General features: G+C 46.3%; 1 protein-coding gene across 5 annotated transcripts in view; it reads right to left on the bottom strand.

Annotated features, from left to right (window-relative positions):
- The window catches only part of KMT2B (lysine methyltransferase 2B), a 496,236-nt gene that overhangs the window by 113,602 nt on the left and 358,134 nt on the right, over positions 1–24,500 (bottom strand). For all 5 annotated transcript variants that reach the window (XM_033963412.1, XM_033963411.1, XM_033963413.1 and 2 more), the window contains 5 exons: positions 23,321–23,416; positions 22,961–23,068; positions 22,648–22,721; positions 6,823–6,947; positions 6,612–6,718 (listed from right to left, as the gene is read on the bottom strand). In XM_033963412.1, the coding sequence (XP_033819303.1) occupies positions 6,612–6,718; positions 6,823–6,947; positions 22,648–22,721; positions 22,961–23,068; positions 23,321–23,416 (510 nt within the window). The remainder of the gene's footprint in view (positions 1–6,611; positions 6,719–6,822; positions 6,948–22,647; positions 22,722–22,960; positions 23,069–23,320; positions 23,417–24,500) is intronic.

Here is a 24,500-nt window from a genome sequence, read left to right as displayed (position 1 = left end):
CTGCACCTCCATGGCTGGGTACTTCTGCCACCATCTAACATGCTGCATAGGCGCCTGGCGGAGGAACACAGACTGGCTCCAATTCCGGGCGTGCTTCAACGAAACCACACAGCATGCACTTGACTCACTAGCGGACAAACTTGGGGTGAGCAAGGGAACGGTCCCTGAGCCCCGATCTGATATGCAGGCTGTCCGGGGGGTTTACTGACAAGCAGGGAACCCCCAAAAGCAGACTTTTCCAAAGGTCTGTGATCTTCCACAGTCAGAGCTTTCCCTGCAGGGAACCTCTGCAGCACGAGGGTGAAAGCCACAAACACAAAGACTGAAATTACACGTAATAAAACACAAGCAGAAAAGACAAGCTTGTAGGAAGAAAACCGATGCTTACAGGGACAGTGATGAGGTAAGAGGGGAAGGGGTTTAAGTCTCTGAAGTTTGAGGCTTCCAACAAATTTCTGGCAGGTAAATGGAAATAACCCACTGGTCCTGAAATAAAGTGGGATTGTACAAGAAATTACAATATTATGACAAAAGCAAAGAAAAAAAAGATCAGGAAAGCACAAATAAATAGAAAAGTTTGACATGCTTAGAGGGACTCTAAGACACAGCTTCTCAATGCTGCAAAAAAGCACAGTTACTTACCGTAACAGGTGTTATCCAGGGACAGCAGGCAGATATTCTTGATTGATGGGTGACGGCACCGATGGAGCCCCGGTACGGACAATTTTAGAGTGATTGCACTCTAAGAACTTAGAAAGTTCTAGCTAGGCCGCACCGCGCGTGCGCGAGTGCCTTCCCGCCCGACGGAGGTGCGCAGTCCCCAGTTAGGATAAGACAGCTAAGAAGCCAACCCGGGGAGGTGGGAGGGACGCAAGAATATTTGCCTGCTGTCCCTGGATAACACCTGTTACGGTAAGTAACTGTGCTTTATCCCAGGACAAGCAGGCAGCATCTTCTTGACTGATGGGTGACTTCCAAGCTAACAAAAAGAGTGATGGAGGGAAGGTTGGCCATTAGGAAAATAGATTTTGTAAGACAGATTGGCCGAAGTGTCCATCCCGTCTGGAGAATGCATCCAGACAATAATGAGAAGTGAAAGTATAAACTGAGGACCAAGTAGCAGCCTTGCAGATTTCTTCAATGGAAGTGGAGCGGAGGAAAGCTACAGACGCTGCCATAGCTCTAACTTTGTGGCCCGTGACAGAACCTTCCAGTGTCAGTCCCGACTGAGCATAACAGAATGAAACGCAAGCAGCAAGCCAATTGGATAAAGTGCGTTTAGAAACAGGATGACCCATCTTGTTAGGGTCAAAAGACAAAAAAAGTTGAAGAGATGATCTGTGAGGCTTAGTGCGTTCGAGATAGTAAGCCAAAGCATGTTTACAGTATGAAAAGCCTGTTCACCTGGATGAGAATGAGGCTTCGGGAAAAAAACAGGTAGGACAATGGACTGGTTAAGGTGAAAGTCAGACACAACCTTAGGGAGATACCTTGGATGGGTACGCAGAACCACCTTGTCATGGTGAAAAACAGTGAAAGATGGGTCGGCAACTAGTGCATGTAACTCACTGACCCTCCTGGCAGAGGTAAGAGCGATAAGGAAGACCACTTTCCAAGTGAGAAACTTAAAATGTGCCGTGGCCAAAGGTTTAAAAGGAGGCTTCATTAATGTAGAAAGAACCAAGTTAAGATCCCAGACCACAGTAGGGGGCTTGAGAGGTGGTTTTACATTGAAAAGTCCCCGCATGAATCTGGATACCAAAGGATGAGCAGAGAGGAGTTTTCCATGAATTGGCTCATGAAAGGCAGTAATGGCACTGAGATGGACTCTGATAGAAGTAGATTTGAGACCAGAGTCAGACAAAGAAAGGAGATAGTCCAACACCAGTTCCACTGCTAGAGACGTGGGATCATGGTGATGCAAGAGGCACCAGGAAGAAAACCGAGTCCACTTCTGTTGATAACAATGAAGAGTGGCCGGTTTCCTGGAAGCATCAAGGATAGAACGGACAGGCTGAGAAAGAAGTGAGTGAGCCGAAGTTAGCCCGAGAGATACCAAGCTGTCAGGTGCAGAGACTGCAGGTTGGGATGCAGGAGAGATTGCTGATGTTGAGTAAGCAGAGAAGGAAACAGTGGAAGAAGAATGGGCTCCCTGGAACTGAGTTGAAGCAGAAGGGAGAACCAGTGTTGCCTGGGCCACCGTAGAGCGATGAGAATCATGGTGGCTTGTTCCCTCCTGAGCTTGAACAAGGTCCGCAACATGAGAGGTAGAGGAGGAAATGCATAGAGGAAGAGATTGGTCCAATCCAGGAGAAATGCATCGGGTGCCAGACGGTGAGGGGAGTAGAGTCTGGAGCAAAATTGGGGCAGCTGATGATTGTGAGGGGCTGCAAAAAGGTCCACCTGAGGAGTGCCCCATTGAGCGAAAATGGACTGGAGAGTCAGGGGATCGAGAGTCCATTTGTGGGGTTGGAGAATTCTGATGAGATTGTCTGCTAAGGCATTCTGCTCCCCTTGAATGTAGACAGCTTTCAGGAATAAATGATAAGCTGTCGCCCAAGACCAAATCTGTTGGGCCTCCTGACACAACAGGCGAGAGCCCATCCCACCTTGTTTGTTGATGTAGTACATTGCAACTTGATTGTCTGTGCAAAGTAGCAGTACTTGAGGAAAGAGGAGATATTGGAATGCCTTGAGGGCGTAAAACATCGCTCGAAGTTCCAAGAAATTGATGCGATGTTTCTTTTCTCGGCCAGTCCAAAGACCCTGAGTTTGGAATTTGTTCAAGTGAGCTCCCCAGGCATAGGGGGAGGAATCTGTGGTGATGACTAGTTGGTGCGGAGGTAGATGGAACAGCAGACCTCTGGATAGATTTGAAGATGTCAACCACCATAGAAGTGACTGTCGAAGAGACGAGGTCACAGATATGTGTTGTGAACAAGGATCTGTCGCCTGAGACCATTGGTTCGCTAAGGTCCATTGAGGAGTACGCAGGTGGAGACGTGCGAAAGGGGTGACATGTACTGTCGAAGCCATGTGCCCCAATAGCACCATCATGTGATTCGCAGAGATGGTAATCTGTTGAAACACCTGCTGACAGAGATGGAGGATGGCGTGAAGGCGGTTGGATGGAAGAAATGCCCTCATCAGAACAGTGTCCAGAACGGCTCCAATAAATTGAAGTTGCTGGGTCGGAATGAGGTGAGACTTGGGTAGATTGATTTCGAACCCTAACAGTCGAAGGAAGTGAATAGTCTGATTGGTGGCAAGCAGAACCGCCTGAGGGGAATGAGCTTTGATCAACCAGTCGTCCAGATAAGGGAAGACTTGAAAGTTGTGAGAGCGGAGATAGGCCGCTACCACAATCAGACATTTGGTGAATACCCTGGGAGAGGAGGCCAGGCCGAAGGGTAGCACCTTGTACTGATAATGATGTTGATTGATGAGAAAGCGCAGATATTGCCTGGACGTCAGATGGATAGGAATATGTGTGTAAGCCTCTTTGAGATCGAGGGAGCATAGCCAGTCGCCCTGAGCGAGAAGAGGGTAGAGGGTGGTAAGAGAGAGCATTTTGAACTTCTCCTTGACCAAACATTTGTTGAGATCTCTGAGATCTAAGATGGGCCTGAGGTCTCCGGTCTTTTTGGGAACTAGAAAGTACCTGGAGTAAAATCCCTGACCTCGCTGATCTTGAGGAACTTCTTCGATGGCATTGAGAAGAAGGAGGAATTGAACCTCTTGAGCGAGAAGAAGGGACTGAGACTTGTTGGAAGCAGACTCTTTTGGCAGGCTTAACGGTGGAGGAGTCTGAAAATTGAGGGAGTAACCATGGGCTATGATCGAGAGCACCCACTGGTCGGTGGTGATGACCTCCCATCGAGAGTGAAAAATGGTTAATCGACCTCCTATGGGCTGTGGAAGAGGACAGGAGGGAGGGAGACTGGCAATGCCCAGGAGAAGGGAGTCAAAAGGGCTGAGTCGGCTTAGTCTGAGTGACAGGCTTTACGGTAGGCGGCTTTTGCTGACGTGCTTGTTGGTGCTGTTGCCGCTGCCTCCGAGGTTGTGGAGGTTGAGGCTGAACTGGCCGAGCAGAAAACCGCCTCTGATATGATGGCTGCTGTCTAAATGGACGAGGAGGAGGAGGTTTCTTTTTATTTTTCAGCAAAGTATCCCACCTCGTCTCATGGGCAGAGAGCTTTTGAGTGGTGGTATCCATAGATTCTCCAAAGAGCTCATCACCCAGGCAGGGAGCATTGGCAAGGCGGTCCTGGTGGTTCACATCAAGGTCGGAGACTTTGAGCCATGCCAAACGTCTCATCGCTACAGACATAGCCGTGGCTCGGGATGTGAGTTCAAAAGTATCATAGATGGACCGGACCATAAACTTCCTGAGTTGCAGGAGACTGGAAGTGCATTGTTGGAATGCAGGAAGCTTACGGTCAGGAAGATACTTTTGAAAAGAAGAAACTTGCTGAATCAAATATTTCAGGTAAAAAGAAAAGTGAAACGCATAATTACCTGAACGGTTGGCCAGCATTGCATTTTGGTAAAGTCTTTTACCAAATTTATCCATGGCCTTCCCCTCTCTGCCAGGAGGGACAGAGGCATAAACACTAGAGCCTGCCGATTTCTTGAGGGTGAACTCCACCAGCAGAGATTCATGGGGCAGATGGGGTTTGTCAAACCCTGGAATAGGAATCACTTTGTAAAGCGATTCCAGCTTCCTAGGGGCTCCTGGAACGGTGAGAGGAGTTTCCAAATTTTTGTAAAAAGTTTCCCTCAAGATATCATGGAGGGGTAACTTCAAAAATTCTTTCGGAGGCTGGTCAAAATCCAAAGCATCAAGAAATGCTTTGGATTTTTTAGAGTCAGACTCTAGAGGAATGGAAAGGGTGTCCGACATCTCCTTAAGAAACTTGGTGAAGGACGAGTGCTCTGGCTTACCAGCAGGATCTTGCACCGATGTAACATCCTCCTCCGAGGAATAATCTGCCTCGGTACCGAGGGGGTCATCAGAATCATCCCACAAATCAGGGTCCCGTACCGATGAAAGACGGCCCTGAGAAAGTGGGGTAGAAGGTTCGGTGTGCTTGGTTTTGCGTACCGATTTACCAGACCTCATAGACACCGTACCGGGTGATTGTACAGCGGTACGGGTGTCAGAGAATGGTACCGGTTCCGAAGTCGAGTAAGCAGTGCGTCGAAGAGACTTCGGTTCCGCCGAGAGAACAGGCATAGAAACAGATTTTTGCGGTGCCGACAACGTCGATGCCGATAAAACAGGCTGTTCGACAATCGGCATCGAAGGCTCAGTAGGTACCGACACTGGAAGGCTCGGAGTCAGCAGAGCCAGGAGCAAGTGTTGTAACTGCTCCTTAAGCTGGACCTGAAGGATGGATGCTATTCTCTCATCCAAAGACGGTCCCGATGGCTCCGGTACCGCTTTTTTCTTGCTCGGTACCTGCGGTGCAGCTCGACGCTCCGGAGAAGTCGATGCCGATGAAGAGGCAGTGACTTCAATAGGAGCAGAGCGTTTGAGGGGCCGGCGCGCAGTCTGCAGGACTTGGCTCACTGCTTGTTCGACTGGCGGGCCAAGGACAGTAGGGGATGGCTTCTTAGCCGGCTTACCCATAGGGTGCGACACTGGGGATGGATCTTGCGGGTCGAAGTCACCGGTGCCGATTTGGAAGAAGATGTCGGTGTCGATGCCGGGGGAACTTCCATGGCGGCACCGAAAAGAATTCGCTGTTGAATTTGGCGATTCTTTAGAGTTCTCTTTTGGAGAGAACTGCAGCGGGTGCACGTTTCTGCCCTTTGGTCCGGACCCAGACACTGAAGGCACCACTTGTGCGGGTCGGAAAGAGAAACAGGACGTGCACACTGCTGACACTTCTTAAAACCCGGTGAAGGGGGCATGAAGGGAAAAACAGCCGTAGCAAAATCGATCCCCGAGGCTTCGATGGTGCCAACAGGCCCCGCTGGGGCCGACCGGAAAAAAGTCGAAAAAAAATGGACTTCTTTTTTTTTTTTTTAAGAAAGAAAACAATAAGGTGAATAAATCACAACAAGAAAATAACGCACGAGCGGGAAGGCGAGAAAAAATTTGAAAAAAATTTTCCAACAGCAGTTGGAACACGTGTCTTCTTAGCTCCGCGGAAACTAAGAAACTGGGGACCGCGCGCCTCTGTCGGGCGGGAAGGCACTTGCGCACGCGCGGTGCGGCCTAGCTAGAACTTTCTAAAGTTCTTAGAGTGCAATCACTCTAAAATTGTCCATACCGGGGCTCCGTCGGTGCCGTCACCCATCAGTCAAGAATATGCTGCCTGCTTGTCCTGGGATAATATCTCTATTCCAAACATAAAGAAGCATGTACTCTATTAATCAAGAGTGGAATTTCATCAGCAAGCTAGTTTAATAACTTAATCTATACAGTGAGTTTTTGAATTCATATTAGCAATTCTCCCTTTGAAATTTTGTTGTTTGAAAGCAACTCTCTTAAATTCAGACATATAAAATGTCCCTTTCAACCTCTTCACCAGCATAGTCCAGATGAGTGCCTTTTTCAGCCTCTTTCTCAATTACTATATCACACATTTAACATGGATCCTGACCTTGGGCTCATCATCACCATACTTCAGGCAAAGGGCACACTGTCTGTTATCCTCTGTGCTAGCTGCGATCTCTGACTTACACATGCTTTTTCCTCTTACTTTTGCACCTATAAGTAAAGACAAAATATACCAGTTCAATGCATCAACAACCAGCAAGATCCTATAGCTGTTAGGAAAGGGAGAGGGGATGAGATGGGTCTAGGATTATTACCCAGAGATGGAGACTCCTTTCCTCGTGGAAGGCCATTCTTAGCTGGGCACACATCATTCCGTTCCCTCCATTGTGCATATATGTGATCAGAGGAGGGGGGCAGCACAGCATTGGGCAGCATACCACTGTAGAAGAGGGAGAGAAAAAGAGTCAGCACAAACAAACTTACCCTGGTAAGTTATTTTCCAGTAGAAAGGTGGAGACATTCTAGTCAGATGGGTTATTTAACCATAGCTGCGGGCTGCTGAAGGAATCCACTCCGGATTTTTCACTCTGCCTCTGCTGTACTTCATTGGGTTCTCTAGCTTCACTAACAGTTAGTACCCTAGCACTGAGACCCACCCAATACACGTGAAGTAGAGGCACCTTTAGCAACAGGCACAAACCAACTTGTTCTGCTCAAGAATTAACTCAACAGTAATGTTAACCACCAAAACAGGCTTCAAAGGAGCGCAGAAACTGCTCCCATATAAAACTGAAACATACATACAAATTCTTCCCAGTCTCCAAGGGCTGACAGACATCCCAGAATCAACTTGGAGAAGTATAAACAGATTGAAACAATAGACAGGTGCAGGAAGGACTGGGCGGGAGTTTAGGATATCTCACCTATCTACTGGAAAAGGGCTTATCAGGGTTAAGTACATAATCTCTTTTTCCAGTGCAATAGGTGAGGCATTCTAGACAGACAGGATGTACAAAAGCAATGCCTAAAAAGCTAGGGCGGGCTTGCTGTACCGACTCTGAAGACAGAGTCCTGTCTGGCTGCCAAATCCACCTCTGTAAAACTTGGCAAACGTGTGAAGAGAAGACCACGTTGCCACCTTGCAGATCTCCACATGGAGACAATTCAAGATGCAACCCATGAAGAATGTGTAAGAATGTGCCTTGACAGAAACAGGAGACTGTTACAGAGAAAGAATCTAGGTTGACAAATGGCTCTATGGATCCATCTGGAAATCGTGGCCTTGGAAGTGGGAGCGCCCTCCTTAACTGAATGAGTCAGCACAAACAAATGGTCAGTGAGACGAAACTTGTTAGTGATTAACGCAGAGGAACTCTGCGCACATCAAGTTTCTTCAGCAGTCGATCATGTGTCCTGGAACAAGGGGGCTGAAAGGCAGGCAAACACAATTCCTGATTACCATGGAAAGCCAAAACCACCTTTGGAAGGAAGAAAGTAACCATCCAAAGGGAAACCCCAGTCTCCGAAATATGAAGGAATGGTTCTCTGAAAGACAGGGTCAGTAGTTCCAACACACTTCACGCCAAAGGAATGGCAACCAGAAAAACTGTCTGGAGCGTCAAGTCAAAGAGGGAAGCATCTCAAAGGAGCTCAAAAGGAGCCTTGGGAAGGCTAGACAGCACCAGGTAAAGGTCCCCGGAAGGGAAAGGTTGCTTAACCGGAAGTCTGACACAAAAAGTCCCCTTTAGAAATCTAGCAACAGAGAATGAGACGCCAACAAGGACTGATACTCCAGGGATCTAAAACAAGAGAGCCCGTTGCTTTGGTCTTGTTCAGACCTCCTCAGTTAAGTGGGTTGGGTTGCTTGCTCTTTATTTGCTCAAAAACAAGAAAACAGATCTTTTTAATCAAAATCCTACCCAAAAAAATTCAATTACAACATCTAGGGTTAAAGGATATTTCATAGTTTACTCAGTGTTATATAAATTAGGTAAAAAGATACCTTCAGACTGTCTTTCTTTTTACTTAATGATATTTCTTAAACTTTTTATCTTTTATATACGCCCAGTTACTAAATCCTCAAATGATAAACTAAGAGGATGGTATATCATACAATGTAACCAGTTTTCAGTGCATAGGACCTCATATAAAGCACAGTTACTTACCGTAACAGGTGTTATCCAGGGACAGCAGGCAGATATTCTTGACTGATGGGTGACGGCACCGACGGAGCCCCGGTACGGACAATTTTAGAGTGATTGCACTCTAAGAACTTGGAAAGTTCTAGTAGGCTGCACCACGCACGCGCGAGTGCCTTCCCGCCCGACAGAGGCGCGCGGTCCCCAGTTAGTATAAGCCAGCTAAGAAGCCAACCCGGGGAGGAGGGTGGGACGCAAGAATATCTGCCTGCTGTCCCTGGATAACACCTGTTACGGTAAGTAACTGTGCTTTATCCCAGGACAAGCAGGCAGCATATTCTTGACTGATGGGTGACCTCCAAGCTAACAAAAAGAGGGATGGAGGGAAGGTTGGCCATTAGGAAAACAAATTTTGCAAAACAGATTGGCCGAAGTGTCCATCCCGTCTGGAGAAAGCATCCAGACAATAGTGAGATGTAAAAGTATGAACTGAGGACCAAGTAGCAGCCTTGCAGATTTCCTCAATAGGAGTGGAACGGAGGAAAGCTACAGATGCTGCCATAGCTCGAACTCTATGGGCCATGACAGAACCTTCCAGTGTCAGTCCGGTCTGAGCATAACAGAATGAAATGCACGCTGCCAGCCAATTAGACAATGTACGTTTAGAAACAGGACGTCCCAATTTATTTGGATCAAAGGACAGAAAGAGTTGGGGAGCTGATCTGTGGGGCTTAGTACGCTCTAAATAGTAAGCTAGAGCCCTCTTACAGTCCAAAGTATGTAGAGCCTGTTCTCCAGAATGAGAGTGAGGTTTCGGAAAGAAGACAGGCAGAACAATGGATTGGTTGAGATGGAATTCAGAGACAACCTTCGGGAGAAACTTTGGATGTGTACGCAGAACCACCTTGTCATGATGAAAGACCGTAAAAGGTGGATCTGCAACTAGTGCATGTAGCTCACTGACCCTCCTGGCAGAGGTAAGAGCTAGAGAATGACACGGGGAGCGATCCCCGCAGGGAGCTGCGGCGTGGCTGCGGTTTGGCTGCGGGTTATGGAGACTCCAAAGCCAAATCGCCGCAGACACGGGGACAAAAGTTTTCACCGCCCGCAAAAACGGTGAAAAGATTTGTCCCCGCAGGCCAATGTACCCCCTTCTAGGAACCGCTATTTACCTGTGTTTCACCGTGCTCATTTGTCAGATCAACCCTTCCTGCCAATAGAACCCGCCCCCCCCCCACCCCCCGACGATCGCCGGCAGGAAGGTGCTCAGCCCTTCATGCCGACAGAACCAGCCCTCCCCAACGATCGCGGCAGGAGGATATCCAACCCCTCCTGCCAGCTCCCCAACAGCCCCCCTATGATCACTGGTAGGAGGGTGCCCAACCCCTCCTGCCGGCACCCCCAAAGGCCCCCTATATCGCCAATAGGAGGGTGCCCAACCCCTCCTGCCGGACCCTCCCCCAACAAACCCCGCCATCCCGAAACACCACCCTTAGTCTTACTTTCCAAGTTGGACCGGACAGCTCCTCGCTCGTCTGGCCAGCAGGCCTGCCTCCGTCCAAATGAGGCGGGCCTGCCCCTCCCCTCCCCTGCCTAACCCACAGGATCCTAGGGCCTGATTGGCCCAAGCACCTAAGGCCCCTCCTATAGCGGGAGTGGCTTTAGGTGCCTAGACCAATCAGGCCCTAGGATCCTGTGGGTTGGGCAGGGTAGGGGCGGGCCCGCCTCATTTGGACGGAGGCAAGCCTGCTGGCCATACGTGTGAGGAGCCGTCCGGTCCAACTTGGAAAGTAAGACTAAGGGGGTTCCGGGGTGGGAGGGTTCGTTGGGGGGGGGGGGTCCAGCAGGAGGGGTTGGGTACCCTCCTGCCGGCGATCTTAGGGGAGGCCATTGGGAGGACCGGCAGGAGGGGTTGGGTACCCTTCTGCTGCGATTGTCGGGAGGGCCGTTGGGGGAGGGTCTACAGGAGGGGTTGGGTGCCCTCCTGCCGTGATCGCTGGGGGGAGGGGAGACTTGCAGCCGTAGCCGCGGTCACTATGCTAATCACGGCAGGGAGATCTTTGCCGCGATTAGGTACAGCGGCCGCGTCTACTTACCATGTAGGCTAACATTGTAAGCATTTAAAGTACATGTCGTGTTTGTTTTTGCATTGCTAGCCCCAGGGGTGGTGGAAGATTAGTGATTGAAAAACTGTATGAAAAATAACTATTTTAAATTTAGTGATCAAAATGTGTCAGTTTTGAGAATTTATATTAATTAATTTTTTCTCTGCGTGTTTTGTTTTTGTATAGTTATTAACTAATATTTAACTAAGTTTTAAAGTTTTAAAGAATGTTTCCTTTATACGTAAATAAAGAAAAGTATATAAAATCGTACCCGTTTGAGGCTTTTATGTATGCAGCGGTGACGGTGACGGGGCGGTGAATGGGGTGGCAGTGGTGGTGACGGGGCGGTGAAGGGAATGGCGGTGACGGGGCGGTGCAGAGGATGGTGAGACGGGGACGGGGCGGTGACGGGGACCAATTTTTTCACCGTGTCATTCTCTAGTAAGAGCAATAAGGAAAAGTACTCTCCAAGTGAGAAACTTGAAAGGAGTGGTAGCCAAAGGTTCAAATGGAGGCTTCATTAAGGCGGAAAGAACCACATTGAGATCCCAGATTACAGGAGGGGCTTTAAGAGGTGGTTTCACATTGAAAAGACACCGCATGAATCTGGACACCAAGGGATGAGCCGAGAGAAGTTTTCCATGAACTGGCTCATGAAAAGCAGCAATAGCACTAAGGTGGACTCTGATGGAAGTAGACTTAAGGCCAGAGTCAGACAAAGAAAGTAGATAATCCAACAAAGTCTCCACAGCAAGGGAAGTGGGATCATGTTGATGAAGAAGACACCAGAAAGAAAATCGTGTCCACTTCTGATGGTAACATTGCAGAGTGGCCGGTTTCCTGGAGGCATCCAGAATGGAACGAACGGGCTGAGACAAAGAAGTATTATGAGAAGTCAGCCCGAGAGAAACCAAGCTGTCAGGTGCAGAGACGGAAGGTTGGGATGCAGAAGTGTCTCCTGATGTTGCGTAAGCAGAGAAGGAAACAGCGGAAGAAGAAAAGGCTCCCTGGCACTGAGTTGAAGTAGAAGGGAGAACCAATGTTGCCTGGGCCACCGTGGAGCAATCAGAATCATGGTGGCTCTTTCCCTCTTGAGCTTGAACAAGGTTCGCAACATGAGAGGCAGAGGAGGGAAAGCGTACAGGAACAGATTGGACCAATCGAGGAGAAATGCATCCGCTGCCAGACGGTGAGGAGAGGAGAGTCTGGAGCAGAATAGGGGCAGCTGGTGATTGTGAGGAGCTGCAAAGAGGTCTATCTGAGGAGTGCCCCACTGAGCGAAGATGGACTGTAGAGTTAAGGGATCGAGTGTCCACTCGTGAGGCTGAAGAATTCTGCTGAGCTTGTCTGCTAAAGAATTCTGTTCTCCCTAAATGTAGATAGCTTTCAGAAAAAGTTGGTGATCTGTGGCTCAAGCCCAAATCTTCTGGGCTTCCTGGCACAAGAGGCGAGAGCCTGTCCCCCCCTGCTTGTTGATGTAGTACATCGCAACTTGATTGTCTGTGCACAGCAGGAGGACTTGAGGAAAGAGAAGATGTTGGAAGGCCTTGAGGGCATAAAACATCGCTCTGAGTTCCAGGAAATTGATGTGATGCTTCATTTCCTGGGCTGTCCAAAGTCCTTGAGTTTGGAATTCGTTCAAATGAGCTCCCCAGGCATAAGGGGAGGCGTCGGTGGTGATGACAAGTTGATGAGGAGGTAGATGGAACAGAAGACCTCTGGAGAGATTTGAGGATATCAACCACCATTGTAGAGACTGACGAAGAGACGATGTCACAGATATGTGTCGTGAGCAGGGATCCGTCGCTTGGGACCACTGGGTAGCTAGGGTCCATTGAGGAGTGCGCAGGTGAAGACGTGCGAAGGGTGTGACATGAACTGTGGAGGCCATGTGACCCAAGAGTATCATCATTTGCTTGGCAGAGATGGAACGTTGTGGAAGCACCTGCTGACATAGAGACTGAAGAGTTTGAAGATGGTTGGACGGCAGGAACGCTCTCATGAGGACTGTGTCTAACACCGCTCCAATGAATTGAAGTCTCTGAGTGGGGATGAGATGAGATTTGGGTAGATTGATCTCGAACCCCAGAAGTTGGAGAAACAGGATGGTCTGGTTGGTGGCCAGGAGTACTGTCTGAGATGAATTGGCCTTTATCAACCAATCGTCCAGGTAAGGAAAGATCTGAAGGTGGTGAGAGCGTAAAAAGGCCGCCACCACAATCAGACATTTGGTGAACACTCTTGGAGAGAAGGCAAGGCCGAAGGGCAGCACCTTGTATTGGTAATGACAGTGATTGATCATGAAACGGAGGTACTGTCTGGAGGTCAGATTGACAGGTATGTGAGTGTATGCGTCTTTGAGATCGAGGGAGCATAGCCAGTCGTTTTGATTGAGAAGAGGGTAAAGAGTGGCTAAAGAAAGCATCTTGAATTTTTCTTTGACTAAGCATTTGTTGAGATCTCGAAGATCTAGAATTGGCCTGAGATCTCCTGTTTTTTTGGGGACTAGAAAGTAACGTGAGTAGAATCCCTGTCCCTTTTGATCTAGAGGAACTTCCTCTATGGCGTTCAAAAGGAGGAGGGATTGAACCTCCTGGAGAAGGAGAGAAGACTGAGGAGTGTTCAAAGCAGACTCTCTTGGCAGACTTAGGGTAGGAAGTGTCTGAAAGTTGAGAGAGTAGCCGTGGCGAATGATGTTGAGGACCCATTGGTCCGAAGTGATAACTTCCCACCGGCTGAGGAAAAAAGTGAGACGGCCACCTATAGGTTGAGGTAGGTGGGTAGATGTGGTGACGCTGGCTATGCCCTGGAGAATTAAGTCAAAAGGGCTGCGTAGATTTCTGCTGTGGAGGCGGCTTCACAGGTTGTTGCTGCGGTGGTCTAGGAGTCTGTCGTTGTTGTTGACGTTGACGCCTAGGTTGCTGGGGAACTGATGGCAAGGGACGAGCCACATAACGGCGTTGGTAGGCCGACTGCTGTCTGAAAGGCCGTGCCGGTGGAGTCTTCTTTTTTGTTTTGAGGAGAGTATCCCAGCGTGTCTCATGGGCGGAGAGCTTCTGGGTGGTCGAGTCCATGGATTCCCCAAAGAGCTCATCCCCCAGGCATGGAGCATTAGCCAACCGATCTTGATGGTTGACATCAAGCTCGGATACTCTCAGCCAGGCAAGGCGGCGCATGGCCACAGACATGGCCATCGCTCTGGAGGTAAGTTCGAAGGTATCGTAAATGGATCTTACCATATATTTACGGAGCTGGAAAAGAGAAGACGAACAGTGGTGAAAAGCCTGTCGTTTCCGCTCAGGAAGGTACTTTTCAAAGGAAGCCATGGTGGTAAGGAGATGCTTGAGATAAAAAGAAAAATGAAAAGCATAATTACCAGATCTGTTAGCGAGCATAGCATTCTGGTATAATCGCTTACCAAATTTGTCCATGGTTTTACCTTCTCTGCCAGGAGGGACAGAAGCATATACACTAGTCCCCGCAGACTTTTTAAGCGTAGATTCCACAAGCAGAGATTCATGGGGAAGCTGTGGCTTATCAAACCCAGGAATAGGGATTACTTTGTACAATGAATCCAATTTGCGGGGAGCTCCTGGAATAGTTAAAGGAGTCTCTAGGTTTTTATAGAAAGTTTCCCTCAAGATGTCATGAAGAGGGAGTTTCAAAAATTCCTTTGGAGGCTGGTCAAAGTCAAGGGCATCAAGAAAGGCCTTGGATTTTTTAGACTCAGCCTCCAAAGGAATGGAAAGAGATTCGCACATGTCCTTCAAGAAAGAAGTGAAAGATGTGGAATCATGTTTGGAGGATGGATCAGGAATAGCAGGATCATCCTCATCCGAAGAACACTCACCCTCAGAAAGAAAAGGCTCTTCGGAGTCACCCCACAGATCAGGGTCCCTAATATGGGAGCCGCGGTCCCGAGACTCCGGAGTAGAGGGTTCTAGGTGTCGGGATTTGCGTGCCGACTTACCCGACCTCATAGATACGGTACCAGGAGATGTTACCGACTGCAACGGTGCCGAAGTCTGCACCGACTGATGCTGGGCTCTCGGCTCCGGTGCAAGGACTGGCATCGATACCGATGATGCCGAGTGAACTGGTTACGAAACAGTGGATGCTGACAGTAGGGGTTGCTCCACTGCCGGTACCGGTGGCTCAGACCGGACCGGGACCGGAAGGTTCGGTGCCAAGAGAGCAGGAAGGAGTTGTTGTAACTGCTCCTTGAGCTGCACTTGTAGGATAGCTGCAATGCGCTCATCCAAAGAAGGCACCGGTACCGCCTTTTTCTTTTGTGGTACCTGCGGTGCCGCTCGACGCCCCGAAGATGAGGAGCCCGAGGTCGAGGGACTCACCTCGATAGGGGCGGAGCGCTTCCGCGGGCGCCTCACGGTCGGCAGGACTGGGCTCGCTGCAATCGAGACCGGAGGACGCTCCAGCAGGGAAGGCTTCTTAGCCGGCTTACCTGGGTGTTGTGACGCCGGCGCGGTGTCGACGAAGAGGGTGCCGACTGCAATGGAGCCGAAGCCGGTGTTGATGATGCGGGATCGGACATTTCGGCACCGAAAAGTAATCGCTGTTGTATCTGGCGATTTTTTAAGGTACGTTTTTTTAACGTGGCACAGCGGGTGCAGGTGGAAGCCTGATGTTCAGGACCTAGGCACTGTAAGCACCAGTTGTGCAGGTCCGTGAGGGATATAGGCCGTGCACACCGCTGGCACTTCTTGAACCCTGGCTGGGGGGGCATGAAAGTAAAAACGGCTTCTGCCAAATCGAAGGCCGAGGCCTCGATGGTGGCAGAAGGCCCCGCAGGGGCAAAACCGAAATGACGAGAAAAATAAAAAGTAAACGTTCGGGTTTTGTTTTTTTTTTTTTAAAATAAAGAAAAGAAATGAAGGGAAAAAAACTTCCAAAAAGGTTTCGCGAGCGGGAAGGCGTTAAGGAAAAAATTTCAACAGCCGTTGAAAAAAGCGACTTCTTAGCTCCGCGGAAACTAAGAACCTGGGGACCGCGCACCTCTGTCGGGCGGAAAAGCACTCGCGTGTGCGCAGTGTGGCCTACTAGAACTTTCCAAGTTCTTAGAGTGCAATCACTCTAAAATTGTCCATACCGGGGCTCCGTCGGTGCCGTCACCCATCAGTCAAGAATATGCTGCCTGCTTGTCCTGGGATAACACATATTATCCCAAGTCCACATTTTGTTCAATTTTCAAATAATCATTTATACCGTTGCCTCCATCCCTTCCCTTATTTGGTTATTTATTGTCATATTTCTATTAGTAATGTGCGCCTATATTTTATTTGTGTTCAATTGCCCCATAAATACTCATTTTTAATTTTAAAACTTGAACCTTTTAAATCAGCAACACTTATCTTAAACAGCACACTGCTGGTCCAACATTGGCTCTCTGGACTTCAACTACCCAATGCTCCTCTTTTACACGAGCGTTTCAGTCAACTGACCTTCATCGTAGGAGAAGTTTTTGATCTGGCAGGTTGCCCTATTTTGGTGATAATCCAGTAAGATGTGATAGGTTTCCACTGATATGGCATGAATTTGTGTCAAAATGAATAGAGTTGCTATGGCAATACGTTGCAAACGTTCTTATGTACGTCACGTACTTGTGACGCTACGCACACAGGGAGCAGAGTTAAAATGGTGAAGAGTCTGCCTTGCATTTTTGGCCCAAGAATTCTTGCAGCGGTTTGCGCGTTTAAGTAAATAAGCTGAGCTTTGTAGTAGTTGTTCATGTTTGTAGTGCTGTTAAACATCAAATATTATAGAAAGTAATTTGAGTAGCTTGGTACCGGTAGGGTATTTTGCAATAGGGAGAGTCTCTTATATGAAATGAATTTTACATGTTTTTTAATTTGGTTTATGTAATTGTTTAGGTTTTAGCAATTTAGCAACAACAACTTCCCCCGATGAAGGTCAGTTGACTGAAATGCTCGTGTAAAAATGGAGCGTTGGGTAGTTGAAGGCCAGAGAGCCAACATTGGACCAGCAGTGTGCTGTTTAAGATAAGTGTTGCTGATTTAAAAGGTTCAAGTTTTAAAATAAATTAAAAATGAGTATTTATGGGGCAATTAGATTGATGAAATTGAACACCAATAAAATATAGGCATACATCACTAATAGAAATATGACAATAAATTACCAAATAAGGGAAGGGATGGAGGCAACAGTATAAATGATTATTTGAAAACAGAATGTGGACTTGGTATATCATACAATGTAAACAGTTTTCAGTGCATAGGACCTCACATAACATACGTTATCCCATCCTCCTAGTTTATCATTTGAGGATTTAGTAACTGGGCGTATATAAAAGATAAAAAGTTTAAGAAATATCATTATGTAAAAAGAAAGACAGTCTGAAGGTATCTTTTTACCTAATTTATATAACATTGAGTAAACTATGAAATATCTTTTAACCCCAGATATTGTAATTGCTCTTTATTTGATGCCATACTGCTGGTTACTCTTTCATTGTGCCTGCAGCATTTTTCTTACGTCATCTCTTGTGCTGAGTTCTTCTGGCAGCTACTTACTCATTTGTATATTCTGGTTCCTTGTTGTGATGGGCAGGGGATAGGGGGGTTGGGTGAGGGTGGGCTATTGGGGCCGGGGAATAATTGCTGTATAGTTTTTGAACACCTGTATCTTCTACTGTAGTCATTGTCTTTTTTGGTTTGTTCAATAAAATTGTTTCAACTTTAAAAAAAAGAGCTCGGTCATCTGTACCCAAAGAGAAGCTACAGTGAGGCCTTTATCCAGCCCAGCCTGAAGAAAGTGAGAAACAGCGAGATCAGAACTGAAAACAGTGGGTGACTTCTTAGACTTGAGAAGAGTATCAACAATCATAGCAGAATATCCTCTGTGCTCTAAGGCTGTGCGCTCAAGAACCATGCCGTAAGAGCAAAGGGACCCAGATCAGTGGGAGGAGGTTCAGATGGGCACTCAACTGAAGGCTGCAACTCCTATGCGTGCGGGTGCTCATTTGTTCAATATTCTCCTCTGATGCAACCGTAAACAGGAAGTTGTAAGAGAGGAGAAGATTGATCAACTCGAGCAGCCATGCAAGCGTGGCTTTTTGAACGCGTGCGGCTGGGCGAAAAATAAAGCCGGCATACTCTACATCAGTGTTTTTCAACCTTTTTACACCCGTGAACCGGCAGAAATAAAATAATTATTTTGTGGACCGGCAAACTACTAGGATTAAAATTTTAAAACCCTGTTTCCACCCCATCTCCGCAAGCTCGGTCACCTCAGTAACTATAGAAAAATAGACAAATATAGTGCAAAATGTAGACAGCAGATATAACTTCTCAAAACTGACACATTTTGATCACTAAATTGAAAATAAAATCATTTTTCCTACCTTTGCTGTCTGGTGATTGATTTCATGAGTCTCTGGTTGCGTTTCCTTCTGTCTGTGTATCCTTTCTTTCATTTCTTTCTTTCTGCACTCAGGCCCAAGAATTGTCCCTTTCTATTCCCTCCCTCTTTCCTTCCTATGTCCTTAGTGCCCCCGGTGCCTCCTTCCCATGTCTTTAGTGCCCCCAGTGCCTCCTCCCCATGTCTTTAGTGCCCCAGTGCCTCCTTCCCATGTCCTTAGTGCCCCTTCCTGTCTTTAGTGCCCCCAGTGCCTCCTTCCCATTTCCTTAGTGCCCCTTCCTGTCTTTAGTGCCCCAGTGCCTCCTTCCCATGTCTTTAGTGCCCCTAGTGCCTCCTTCCTATGTCCCTCTCACTGCCTTCTACACTTTGTCCCATCCCCACCCCCACCCCCAAATCCTGCCTGCCTACCTTTCTCCCTCCCTAGCCAAAGCCAGCCTGCTGCCTCCCTGCCGCTCAAAAAAAAAATAAAAAACCCAAAAAAAAGCCTCCTTCCTTTTCCCCTGCTCTTACCGCCATGCTCATGCTGCAGCTACTAAAGCCGACAGGAAGTCTTTCCGACTCAATTCTGAAGTCGAAGAGGACATTCTGGGCCAGCCAGGCAGCGATTGGCTGGTCCAGAACGTCCTCTCCGACGTCAGAATTGACGTCGGAAAGACTTCCTGTCGGCTTTAGTAGCTGCAGTATGAGCATGGCGGTAAGAGCAGGGGAAAAGGAAGGAGGCTTTTTTTTTTTTTTTTTTTTAGCGCGGACCGGCAGAAATTCAACCGGCGGTAAGGAGGAGGGAGGGAGATGGCGGGGACCGCGCGATCCTTGATTGCCTCACTGCAGGGACAAGTCCATTCATCGCTCCACGGGGCGGTGAATGGCCTTGTCCCCATCCCGCAGAGGCCACTATTTTTTCTTCCCCGTTTCGGCGGGCTACCCGCGGCTAAATGCGGTTAGCTGCGGGTAACCCGCCACCGTGTCATTCTCTAGTCTGAACTAAGTGTGAAGGCGGTAGCATCGAAGTAGGATCTGATGGTGCGAAGTTTCCATAGAGTATAGTAACCCTTCTGAACTACTGCATCTATCTGATTTAGTCTTTTCCTGGTTTAGTTTTAGCTTGAATTCTTGCATCCAGGATTCCATCATGTTTAATTCCATCATGTTTAATAAATTGAGTACTGTTGGATAACGTATTACAACATGGGATAACTATTGAACAACCTCAAGCCCATTTTACTCATCCAATAACCCAACGAAAGGAGGTACACATTGAAAATTGTAGGAGAAAGTGGGGAGCCCTGCGGGACTCCACACGGATTCTTCCAAATTACTGAAAGTGCATCCTTAAATTTAGCCTGAGTGAATCTTGATTCCAAGAATCCTTTAAACCATGAGAATACTTTACCCTGGATTCCTAAAGAATCCAAAAATTCAAGCAATTTACAATGATCTACTAAATAGAAAGAACTGCTCAAATCAAACTGAAGCACCAATGCATTACTACTCTTACTCAAAAGGCTATTCAGATGGTCCAAAAGTGAAGCTAATACCATCTCTGTACTATAGTGAAATCTAAATCCTGATTGAGAGTCATGCAACAGGGAATGAGATTCCAAATATTTTGTTAATTGAATTTGCACCAACCACTCCATGATCTTAATAAAGAATGGGATGGACGCTATCGGTCTGTAGTTTGAGGGTGAAGAGGAATCCGTTTTATTTTTAATAGTAGGTGTAATAATTATGTTACAGTGGCAGCCTGAATCAAGAATGTGTCCAACGGCGTAACGCCACTGAGAGATGCTGTGGAGGTGGATTTGGACTGCGCAGGGAGAGAACACTGATTCTGAGATTCAGACCACAAAAATTTCATAAATTCAGAAAAAGTGTCCAGCTCCTGGGGCAGAGTCACCCTAAGGTGCCTAAAATTTGTGTTTGTTAGGCTGCGAAGGGCCACTGACTGGCAAATGGAATAACCAACCGTGCAGAGCCCCGAAGGCCACCCTGCCAAACTAGCTGAGCATTTGGTCACCTGCCTCAGCAAGGGAGAAGCCAAACTAGACGCTGTGGCCCCACTCACGGCGCTAACAATGCTAAATTTGTGCAATCCTGGCAAGAATCCACTTGAGGAGAGCCCAAGGACTCCATCCCAGCAAGTTTCTAGGTGAAATTTGCAGTTTTGAAGAAGCAGGGCGCTTTAGAAAAAAAAAAAAAATTGTTAAAAATCCAAGATGGCTGCCATAAAAAAATTCACACCAAAATCGCAATATTTTTCACACTTCCCAAACTCTAAAAACGGCGACTTTAGGTTTTTTCCAGGAGGGGGAACATTCAGAAACACATAAAACCCCTTTTTCCAACCTCAAGCATGTGTACTCACTATGACCTGACAGGATCTGTGTGCTGTAGCCTAATTTCAGCTCTCTCAGCTGGATGAGAAAACTCACTGTCACAATGCTGGGAATGGTTCTGTAAAGCTGATCTTCGGGCTGCCAGTCAGATTCCTATGTCTGACTAAACCTCTACTCCTGAGGACCAACAGATGTGCACTGGAATGGGTGGAGGTACAAAAACGCAGCCTTGCCTCCTAAGGGCACCTATAGTCTGCGCTCGATCTCTGCTTAACAATAAGTGAGATTATGTCAGGAATGGCCCTGAGCTCCAGAGAAAACTATGCAGGCTGGCTAACAGGTACCTAGTGGGATCAGCCTGTCAGTTACAGTCTGAAGTCTGTGAATTCTCAAGCAGGCAGAGCTTCAAATTTGCTCCAAGCACCAAATTACATCAAATTAAAAATAATAAAATGGGGAGAGCAGAACAAACACTCTTGGAGGCACGCATGCAGAAGGAAAGAACTGTAGGTGGAGCTAGAGAATCCAGTGAAGTACAGTAGAGGCAGCACATGGCTATGAGGAAATAGCCCATCTGTTTAGAATGTCTCACTTATTGCACTGGAACAAAAATTAAGAGGCGGAAGGGGAGACCAAGTGAAAGAGAAATAAATTGTGGGAATAAATGGTGTCAGGATTTGAAGACATGAAGAAAGATGTTTGAGGAAGGATGAGAAGAATCATACCACTAAAAACCCTAAAGGACTTTGTGGCCAATAAGGTCCAAAATATATGAAAAAAACAAAATTGGCCCACAGTCTAAATTCAAGTTCAAATATAATTTTGAATTTTGGTATGTTATTTAAAGAAAAGACATTAAAGCCATCAACCTCTCTTGGTGAGGAGCGGTTCCAAATAATACCGTCTCCTTTGTTCAGAGGAGACGGTATTATTTGGAACCGCTCCTCACCAAGAGAGGTTGATGGCTTTAATGTCTAACCATCGCCCAAGCAGCTGACAGCCTTATTTTCAGCCTGTCGCTTTTCTACTACTCCGGATCCCCGCTCCTGATGAAGGCGACGAAACGGAGCTTCGTTGAGTGGAGATTAACATTGGACACTTTTTCTTTCAATACTCGAAGTTAAGTACTATTTATTTGACTAAGTACTCACTTTTTCAAAAAACTCTGGGGCTAGTGCATAATTAGGGGGAAATATAACATTCTTTCAACTATTTTACAATCTGCAGTTTTTTATTATCCACCTAAGAATTTCTGGTCTTTGAAGAACTTGATTTAAATTTGACCAGTGTACGCCCAGGATTTACTTGTTTGTTATAGTTTTTTCACATGGCGCTTTTCTAGCCCTTTTTGAGCTTATGATTTCACATACTTGGACTCTTTTTTCTTATGTTTTACATAATTTTTCTAGTTTTCTTTTCTTAGGGTGATTTTGACACAATTTTTATTATTATTTTTTTGTCCGTTTAATTAGCACAGGCACTCTATCAAGACATGGATATTATATTGGAGCACAGGCAATTTTAGCCATTGACACTTTATTATACCAGCTTTGGGAGATTATGTGATTTATGTGGTTTCATTCTAGGAGTAAAGGATTGTTAGGGATAGTTTGGTGATTTATTTATTTAAAAAAATTTTTTTACATATTATATTTTTTTCATCTAAAGTCTTTTTCTCCCATATCATGGACTAAACATGATGTATGAGGCAGTGACTTTTACCCAAACAAAAGTCTGGATGATGCAAGTCATCGCAAGGTCACTACCTGAGCCTTTGAGATAGATCGAGCGCCTTTTCTATGGCTCATACTGAATGTCCATGGGAGTAATGACATTTAAGTTTAAAGGTTTTTCTTCCACATTTGTGGATTTATGACTATTAAATTGAACTGATACTATTCCTTTCAATCCTTTTCTTTAAATAACATACCAAAATTCAAAATTATATTTGAACTTGAATTTAGACTGTAAGAATCATACCAGCCATGAAGAATCAAGAGAAGCAGGGGTGAGGGGAGAGAGATCAAGAGGAGAGAAGGAACATGTTGCTGTAGAAAGGGAGAAATTAAGAATCAGGATGAGGTCTAAAGAATGAATTAAAGCCATTTTTTGGAGACATAGGTAAAACATTCTTGTGGAGTAAGTATGCAGGGAACTATACTCACTTTGGGATAGTTTTGCTCTGGTCCCAATATTTTGAATCTTGGGCATTAAACCAGCTGAAGTACTGCTCCATGAGCTGCAAAAACAGTGAGGAAAAAAAATCAGATATCATCAATTTGTATCCTTTACAATCAAATCACTCAAGAGCCTATTTACACTAACCATTTCTAGCAGCAAAGTATCTTGGCTATGATCATTACACTGGCCATTGCAACTACACTAGAACCAAGAAGCCCCTACATCAATCTATTCCAGTAAACTTTATCTTTGCCTGCCTCTCAATCCCTGAAACAAGCTACCAAGCCCCATATTTACCTTCACAAAGAAGTTTTTGGCCAGGGTGCCCACCTTCTTTTCCACACAATCCTGCTCTTCGCTGATATGGCTCTGAATAATGTTCACCACATCACTAGTGAAGCTTTGCTGCAAGAACATCAAGAAAACACTGTTGTCAATCATGCTCACCACACCACTCCTTGGAAGCAAGCAGGTATGCCATTTTAGATCTTCCATCCCACTATAACTGGTGCATAAATCCATGCTTGGTTGGTTACTGGTTAAGTCTAATTAATTAATCAGAAAATACGATTTGATTGTGTTCAATATGCAGGTTGCACTGTTTTTGTTCTCTTTCATTCTACACAGAGCACATATTAAAATGCAGTTCACACTTACTAAGGTACTGTAACACCCTTCCTCGAAGAGTCTGCTGACCATTCTCAAGTCACATGGCCTCTGGTGCACCTTCTCATCACCTCCTGTAATAAAGCACTGTAAAAGAAACAAAATAATGAGGGAGATTTCATCCTAAACCTAGTAAGTACAATAATATCAAGGAGCTTTCAGCCTCAACACACACAGATGCACACTAAATAAAAAGAACCAGCTTCAAGGTTAGAGATAAATAGTACAAAGTCTTCAAAACCCTATCTGATGTAGTGTCAGAACTAGATTATCTATTGCTCAAACATTTAATTTCTCCATGGACAGCAAGGATGGTGATGTCATCGCATGACAGCACTAGGTTGAGAACAGCTGCTGCTAGTAATAGTTAATGATACATAACGATAACACAAAGGGATGGCACAATCACTCTGCAGGAGCAATAGCATACTATAATGTTTAGGGCAGGGGTGCCCATACTTTTTTGACTCGCGAGCTATTTTTAAAATGACCAAGTCAAAATGATCTACCAACAATAAAATTAAAAAAAAACACAACGCATACTGTACGCATAGAATTGTTAATTATCATTCCTATTCCGGGGTTTTTTCAAAGAGGTCAAAGTAGATGACTCTATGCACTGTCACCTCAGTAACAACCATACAAAAACAGACAAATACCCACCCCCCTCCCTTTTTACTAAACCACAATAGCAGTTTTTAGCGCAGGGAGCTGCGCTGAATGCCCAGCGCTGCTCTCGACGCTCATAGGCTCCCTGCGCTAAATACCACTATTGCAGCTTAGTAAAAGGGGATCATATTGTAAAATATAGACAGCAGATATAAATTCAGACATATTTTGATCACTAAATTTAAAATAAAATCATTTTTCCTACCTTGTCTGGTGATTTCATGAGTCTCTGGTTGCACTTTCTTCTTCTGACTATGCATCCAATCTTTCTTTCAGCCTGTATGCTTCCTCTCCTCAACACCTCATTCCCTCCCCCAACTTTTTCTTCCTCTCTCCCTGACCTTTCTTTCTTTCTCTCTTCATGCCCCCTTTCTTTTTATCTGTTTCTCTTCTTTCCTTCTGTCTCCCTGCCTGCCCCCTTTCTTTCTTTCTTTCTTTCTTTCTTTCTTTCTCCCTGCCCTTCCCCAAGCCACTGCCACTGCCATCAGGGAACAGGACCCAA

The sequence above is a fragment of the Geotrypetes seraphini genome, chromosome 11 (genome assembly GCF_902459505.1).
Source record: "Geotrypetes seraphini chromosome 11, aGeoSer1.1, whole genome shotgun sequence".
In the NCBI taxonomy this organism is placed as follows: Eukaryota; Metazoa; Chordata; class Amphibia; order Gymnophiona; family Dermophiidae; genus Geotrypetes; species Geotrypetes seraphini.
Note: the sequence above shows the minus strand (reverse complement) of the source record. Positions and strands in the feature narration are given on the sequence as shown.